Below are 8,346 nucleotides of genomic sequence, written 5' to 3'. Positions count from 1 at the left end.
TTCAATGAAAATATAATAATAGGTTCTTGATAGTTGACCAAAAAAAAACTAGGTTCTTGATAAATCATGAAGAGCAAAAAGAAAAAAAAAAAAAAAAAAAAAAAGCTTGCCTCTTTCAAACAATAAATATTGAGAGAGACAATCCAAAATAGAACTTCGAATATAAAAGTAAATGCTTTAACCATTTAAACTGTAAGTTATCAAATGCTATAATAAAACAAAATAAAACTTTTTCTAGTGAAGAAATGTCAAAAGTTTTCAAGGTTAATTAGTAATGGATAGCGGTAGTGGGTAAAATAATTAACATGAAACTATGAATAGCTTAAAGATTTAGGATTCTAATTCCTATTTTGTAACAATAAAGTGGATATATTAAATAAGAACCAAACATGGTCAAAGAGAAAAATGAAACTTTAGTTCAGTAATACGTTTTTCAAACACTTAATATTTTATCAAATCACCCATGGACCATTTGCTAAACCCCTTCTCCAAGAATCAACTTCACACTCATGAAACTTTTCAACACACACGGACGCAGTTGCCATTTCTACAGAAGACAAGGAGACACTCGTCCTTTGCAACCAACATATCTTAGTTTCTCGTTGGCTTCCCCACGTTACCGCACCGCGTCTTTACTCGGAAACCTGAAACTCGTTTTTGACTCGGACCCGTTTAGTCTCTCTTTCTCTCCCTTTGAATTCGTCCCCAGAAAAATGTTTCCCAAAAACAAAAATACAAAAAACGAAGCCAACATTAAAAAGTAAGGGAAAATGCCCAAGTGTTTTTCACAAGCACATATTTTAAAATAAACGTGTGGACGGTGTGATCGAACTTTTCTCTTGCATGATCATTTTCTCTTTATATATATACACTAAAGCAGAGGCACCAACTCATCATATTCTGCGAATTCCATTGACAAATAAATCATCTCCCTTCTTCTGCAGCTACCGTTCTTTTTTTTTTTTTCTCTGCACAAAGCAAGGAAAAAAAAGATTCAAACTTTCTCGAACAAATTTAAGTTTGCAGAGAATTAAGGAAGAAGAAGAAGATGGCACTGACTAAACAAATCATGGGCAGTTCTCTGATTGAAAAATCTGAGTTTTTTTCATCATCTTCTAAGTTGTTTTTGGCAAGACCAAGTTTGGTGCCTTCACAGAGGACGGCGGTGCATTTAAGGAGGTCACAGAGGGGTCCTTTGGCGGCCATCAGTGAAGATTTGGTGAAGATTGTGCCTGTTTTTTCTGCTGAGAAGCCTGTGAAGTTCAAGGTGAGAGCTGTTGTGACTGTGAGGAATAAGAACAAGGAGGATTTTAAGGAGGCCATTTCCAAGCACTGGGATTCCCTCGCTGACCAAATTGGTAGAAATGTTGTTTTGGAGCTTATCAGTACAGAATTAGACCCAAGTAAGCAACTTTACTACCTGAGTTTTCTTAGAAGAAAATGATTTACTCACACTTTTTTTCTCCTCTTATCTCTGTCGGTTGATTTTTTTTGTTTATTCAATTTGAATACTAAATATAAACAAGGGTGTGTGAGTGTGTGGAAATCACTTAGAAATATGAAAGTTAATTTCTTTAAGTACACTATTTAAAATTGTACTAAGATTTTTATTTCCCTAAATTTTTGTAGGAACGAAGGCTCCCAAGAAAAGCGGTCAAGGTGTGGTAAAAGATTGGTCTAAAAAATCAAATCTAAAGGCAGAAAGGGTGAATTACACAGCTGAGTTTATTGTGGACTCAAATTTTGGCGTCCCAGGAGCAATCACAGTTACAAACAAGCACCAAAACGAGTTCTTTCTGGACACCATAACCCTTGAAGGTTTTGCCTGCGGTCCACTGCATTTTCCTGTAAATTCCTGGATTCAATCTAAGAAAGATCACCCTGGGAAAAGAATAGTCTTCTGCAACAAGGTAGATTCCATTTTTCCATTTCCCATCGATTTTGCTTGGCCTAGGTTGGAAAGTCAAACCTAATTTTTTATTTAAGGCTTTGATTACATCTGCAAGTGACTAATAATTTAGGTGGGTATATTTACGTCACAGAAGTTGAATGGTTCAGTTTGTACCTTCATGGCAAGCAGCCTGTAGCATTTACAGATATTATTAATATTCTTATTTTATTTTTTGTTTTTTTTTATGGTAGAAAATTTTCATTGTGATCGGAACACGTATGATACGTCATATATTATTATATAAACGGTAGAAAGTTTAATTTTTTAAATTATTAATTTTTTGTCACACATATCTTTCCAATATACCATCATGTGTTACGGTCATATTAAAAAATCTCTTGATGTAAAATTTTTTCATTGTGACTAAAACATTAGCCCCCACAGAGCATTACCAACTGAAAGGGATCCACTGAATCCTTCTATTAATTAATCTGGGCTCTTGAAATTTGATCTAACGGCTAAAAACAGGGGTCCATTTTAAAAGTTATAACAACTTTAGTCGTTGGATCAAATTTCAAGAGTTTAAATTGATTGATGGGGAAGATTTGGTGGAAGAGATCTGGAGGATCGCTTTCCATTACCAACTATCATCATTCCAGTCTTTTTGTTCTATATTACTTAATTTATTACAGAATTTTTATTTTTGGCAGCATGTTTAAATGCATTAAATAATTATTGACTTTTATTTAATTTTGAGCAGCCATATTTACCAGACCAGACCCCTGAGGGGCTTAAGGAACTGAGACAGAGGGAGTTGAAGAATCTGAGGGGTGATGGCAGTGGAGTTAGAAAATTATCAGATAGGATCTATGACTATGCTTTGTATAATGATTTGGGAAATCCTGATAAGGGAATCGGCTTTGCTAGGCCTACACTTGGCGGTAAAAAAATCCCTTACCCTAGAAGATGTCGCACCGGTCGCCTCCCTACAGATACTGGTATGAAATGTTCACTCGGTAGACTGTCTGTCACATTATGTTACCAAACTTCTATCTTGATAACTTAAATTTGAATTGTCTGTTTGCTTTGTTTGTATCACAGATATGCAAGCGGAGAGCAGGGTTGAGAAGCCACTACCAATGTATGTGCCAAGAGATGAACAATTTGAAGAGTCAAAAATGGACACATTTTCATTTGGAAGGCTCAAGGGTGTTCTTCACAACTTGATCCCCACCCTTATGTCCAGCTTCAAAGCTGACAAAGACTTCCGGGGATACGCTGACATCGACAGCCTCTACAGTGAAGGCGTCCTCCTCAAATTGGGTTTGAAGGATGAATTCCTAAAGAAGCTTCCGTTGCCAAGTATGGTTAGCAAATTCCAGGACTATAACCAGGGCGTTCTCAAATATGACACCCCCAAGATCCTAAGCAGTGAGTTTCACTTATAAACATGCTCTTAATCAATATAAACCCCTCAATGTGCCCACTGAGTTTATAAAAATATGATTGCGCAGTCATTGTGTGGGAAAATAATAAACCCTAAATAACTAATTAATGACTCAGAAGCCATGATTAATCTTTTGATTAACTTAGATATTATTTCATGTGCAGAGGACAGGTTGGTTTGGTTGCGAGATGACGAATTTGGCCGCCAAGCAGTTGCAGGGGTTAATCCATTAAGCATTCAGAGGCTTAAGGTTTTTCCACCGGAAAGCAAACTTGATCCTGAGGTTTATGGGCCATTAGAGTCTGCTCTTAAAGAAGAACACATCTTACCGAATCTCTATGGCATGACTGTTCAACAGGTATTGCTCATTATCTCTCTCTCTTTTTTTTTTTTTTTTTTTTTTTTTAATACTTCCGATATTTTTTTTAAGGAAGCTGTTATTGACATTCCGATCGTCAATCTGTAGTGTTGGTAGTTTAAATATGGCATACTAGGAGTTGGAATAACTTTTTCCAATTTTTATGGGACCTTACACCTCCTTCATGAACCATATTTTGTAATGTTGTTGCTCATTTTTGTTTTTTGTATTGTTTAATTTTGCAGGCATTGGATGAGAACAAGTTGTACATAGTGGATTACCATGACGTATACCTTCCATTTCTTGATCGGATTAATGCTCTGGATGGGAGAAAAGCATATGCAACTCGTACCATTTATTTCTTGACACCTACTGGAGCTCTGAAGCCCATCGCCATTGAGCTTACCCTCCCCAATACGGGACCAAGTTCAAGATCAAAGCGTGTTTTGACTCCTGCTGTCGACGCCACCACCAACTGGATGTGGATGCTTGCTAAGGCGCATGTCAGCGCCAATGATGCCGGCGTCCACCAACTCATACACCATTGGTACATAAATTCTCTCTTTTGTCATATTGGCTTATATTATTATGTGATACTTGATTATATATTATCAAAATTATTCATACCAATTTATGTGACCGACTTAGAGTTACTTATTTTATAATTATATATAATTTTGTTGCAAATGTTGTTTGTGCTAAAAATTTGTCGCGTTGGTTTCAGGCTACGTACCCATGCGACCTTAGAGCCGTTTATCTTGGCAGCACATAGACAGTTGAGCGCAATGCACCCGATTTTCAAGCTTTTGGATCCTCACATGAGATACACACTAGAGATCAATGCACTGGCTCGCCAGAGCTTGATCAGCGCTGATGGTGTCATCGAGTCATGCTTCACTCCAGGTCGGTATGCCATGGAAATCAGTGCTTCAGCGTACAAAACCTGGCGCTTTGACCATCAAAGCCTTCCTGCAGATCTTGTACAAAGGTAGGTGACTAAAGATATAGCATGTTGCATGCGTTTCCATTAGGTTTACTATTTTCCTGAATGTATGGTTCAAATTTACAGCTTGACAATATAAGTCTGGTTAGCGTACGCTACCTACATGTACTATATGTTTTTATGTTCCTCATCTAATTTATTTGGTTTATTATTTTGTAATGTAGGGGCATGGCAGTGCCTGATCCAACACAACCCCATGGTGTGAAACTTGTAATGGAAGACTACCCATATGGCAGTGATGGATTACTCATCTGGGGTGCAATCGAGAACTGGGTTCGAACCTACGTGCACCACTACTACCCCGATTCAAGTGTAATCCGAAAAGACAGAGAGCTGCAAGCATGGTACTGGGAGTCCATCAATGTAGGTCACGCTGATCTCCGCCACGAAACCTGGTGGCCTTTACTGTCCACAGCAGATGACCTAGTCTCAATCCTCAGCACATTGATCTGGCTAGCATCAGCTCAACATGCTGCACTTAATTTTGCACAGTACCCTTATGGAGGCTATGTCCCCAACAGGCCACCCCTGATGAGAAGATTGATCCCGGAAGAGGGTGACCCAGAATACGCAAATTTCATATCAGATCCACAAAAGTTCTTTCTCTCAGCTTTGCCAAGCGTCCTGGAAGCCACAAAATACATGGCTGTGGTGGACACATTATCGACACATTCGCCGGATGAGGAGTACCTCGGGGAGAGGCAGCAACCGTCTACTTGGTCAGGGGATGCTGATGTGGTGGAGGCATTTTACAAGTTTTCTGCAGAGATTAGAGAGATTGAGAAGGAGATTGATAGGAGGAATAGTGATCCAAATCTTAAACACAGGTGTGGAGCAGGAGTTTTGCCTTATGAGTTGCTTGTACCAAGTTCCGACCCTGGGATTACGTGTCGTGGTGTGCCTAATAGTATTTCGATATGAGTCTCGAGAACATTTAGTTCATTATTTTGAGGTGGTGGTGGCAATTGCTGACCGTTCTCAATAATTTGTAATTAAATCAGGCTATTTTGTCTTTGGGTTATCTAGTGGGATGTATATTCAGGACAAAAATAAAATCTAGTGGGATGTATATGGTCAATAATTTATTCGTAATTAATAATGTTCTAGAAGTTGGTCATTTTCTCTCTATTTTCTATCATCGACTTCTTTTTTATTGTATTCCTCTTCTATTGACAATTTTTTATGATCAACAGCCAATTATTTTTCCTACCAGCATAAATAAGTACTAATTAATTAGAGAGCGAACCAAAAAAAAAAAAAATTCGTGAATTTTACAAAATTTGGTTGTAAATTATTACACTGTTTTAAGAGAAGTTTAAGATCACCTCAATTAGCAATGAAATCTTCCATAGGAGCAGGCCAGCGGAATATCACTGAAATAAATTGCTATAGTGACCAAAATTTTTAAAATTTGCCATGTCAGGTCCAAGCTATAATGATTCCAGGGTGGAATTGAATTCAAGCATTGGGAATATTTTCTCAAAAAACTTGGCAGAAAGTTTTGGTTTCCTTAAATATATAATTCATCAATATCAGGTCCATTGAATCTTACCATCATGTAATGTAATGTTTATTTTACGTTGGCTAAAGCCCTACGTTGATCCTATGTAGAAATTTTTTTTTTTTTTTTTTTTTTTTTTTTCGCTTGATTTCTATTTTTTATAGAGTTGAGAATATGAGTTTTTGAGTTTCAATTTACGGCCATCAACACTAAAAATTGAGATGATGGGTTTGGGGCGTTTGGGCTTCGTTGTGTAGGTGGTGGCGAAGCCTCACCTTGGACTTAAGACTCTGTTCTTGGTTGAATATTTCAACGGAAAAGAAGTGGTTTCTCAGCTTGAGAAGGAGGTGAGTGTTCCCGACGATAAGTCACTTATGAATATAACACATCGTCTCCATGGTAGAGCTTGGCAAGCTCATCCTCCACCACTACGTGACACACCCCGACCCAGGAAGTCCACTTGGACCCTGAATCGAGCTGTGCTGGCCGACACCTGGAAGGTGACGAAGCCATAAAATGTGATAGTGTATAAAAAGTGAATGAATTTGATTCCAAAAGTGTATAAATACCAGAGTGCGCTACGAGTGGGAGCGAACCCATTTTCACGCGCGATGTCAGAGCATAAGTAAAGTACAGTAATGTGAGTAAGAATCATACCCTCAAAAATATCCATCAATACTAAGATTCGCCACAGATTCTTGTCGATATAAACTCAGCAGCTAAAACCTGGAGGGCACCAAACAGAAGGTGTGAGTAAGCAATAAAACCAAGCTTCCCAAGTTACTACCTCTCTGAAAGTAATGCCCCTAAATGTAAAACCCGTATCGTTTTCCATAAAATGGTACAACATATATACATATATCCAAACCATACTAGGAAATGACCAAAACCACGGTTTGCCGTCAAATCCACCATACATTAATAAGTAGGCCAAATGAACTAAATCAAATACAAAGGGATATATCAGTCAGAGTCAGCTAAAATGACATGTACAACTTATCTGTATCTCATCAATCATGACTAGCATATAAGTCGGAATCACCTATAGTGACCTGTACGACTTATCCATATCTCATCAATTCTGGCTAGCATGTAAGTCGGAGTCACCTATAGTGACCTATACGACTTATCCATATCTCGTCAATCCTGGCTAGCATATAAGTCGGAGTCACCTATAGTGACCTATACGACTTATCCATATCTCATCAATCCTGGCTAGCATGTAAGTCGGAGTCACCTATAGTGACCTATACGACTTATCCATATCTCGTCAATCCTGGCTAGCATATAAGTCGGAGTCACCTATAGTGACCTATACGACTTATCCATATCTCATCAATCCTGGCTAGCATGTAAGTCGGAGTCACCTATAGTGACCTATACGCCTTATCCATATCTCGTCAATCCTGGCTAGCATATAAGTCGGAGTCACCTATAGTGACCTATACGACTTATCCATATCTCATCAATCCTGGCTAGCCAATAGCTCAATAAGTATACCTGCACACGAGTCGGAACCACCTAAGGTGGTCTGTACGACAGGACTGGGTGTAAATAAATACGCTCAAGTGCTACGATCACGTGAAGACTGGGCGAATAATCGCGGGTCACCTACGAGTCGGAACCACCTAAGGTGGTCTGTACGACAGGACTGTGCACCTACCTTGGATCCAATGTGAGCATAAGGTGCGGGAGGTGAACATCACGTGAAGGACTGTGCCCTGGCCACGGGCGGGAGCACTAACACCGAGGTGCAGGTTTATGAGCTCTCAATGCATCTCAATATAACATGTGCAACTCATGACAACCAGTACAACCGTATCGAAGTTGCCTAACTCATAACTGTAGTCATGCTATAACGCAATCGATTCAACTAGTACCATAAACTCACCTGAACTTACCTGGGTGTCCTGAGTTCACATTTGCACTTGAAAGCATTCCCAATAATTATATGCAAGTAATATACATTTAGATATATCATGATGCAATCTACTACAAAACCATGCCGTAGCATTTTCAATTATAAACAATATAGGGTGAAGTGTACAATCAATAACGCCCTACTCCCAAACTACTTATTTTCAAGGATAATTATTCATGACAACCCAATCAAATCTAATTTAACTAACTAATTCACAATAACTAA

At 38.5% G+C, this 8,346-nt stretch overlaps 1 protein-coding gene across 1 annotated transcript; it reads left to right on the top strand.

The window, feature by feature from the left end:
- The first annotated feature begins 800 nt into the window (after window positions 1-800).
- LOC125471779 (linoleate 13S-lipoxygenase 3-1, chloroplastic-like) lies at window positions 801-5,816 on the top strand. Its single transcript, XM_048572527.1, has 8 exons — window positions 801-1,403; window positions 1,630-1,910; window positions 2,652-2,889; window positions 2,993-3,322; window positions 3,503-3,696; window positions 3,942-4,243; window positions 4,421-4,684; window positions 4,864-5,816. The coding sequence occupies exons 1-8, from the start codon at window positions 1,049-1,051 to the stop codon at window positions 5,618-5,620; spliced, it is 2,721 nt and encodes a 906-aa protein (XP_048428484.1). The 5' UTR covers window positions 801-1,048; the 3' UTR covers window positions 5,621-5,816.
- Window positions 5,817-8,346: the final 2,530 nt, after the last annotated feature.

This window comes from the organism of the source record quoted next, unplaced genomic scaffold, assembly GCF_019419815.1.
Source record: "Pyrus x bretschneideri cultivar Hongxiangsu unplaced genomic scaffold, Pyrus_bretschneideri_v1 Contig61, whole genome shotgun sequence".
Classification (NCBI taxonomy): domain Eukaryota; kingdom Viridiplantae; phylum Streptophyta; class Magnoliopsida; order Rosales; family Rosaceae; genus Pyrus; species Pyrus x bretschneideri.
The sequence above is the reverse complement of the archived record's forward strand: the minus strand, read 5'-3'. Positions and strand labels throughout refer to the sequence as shown.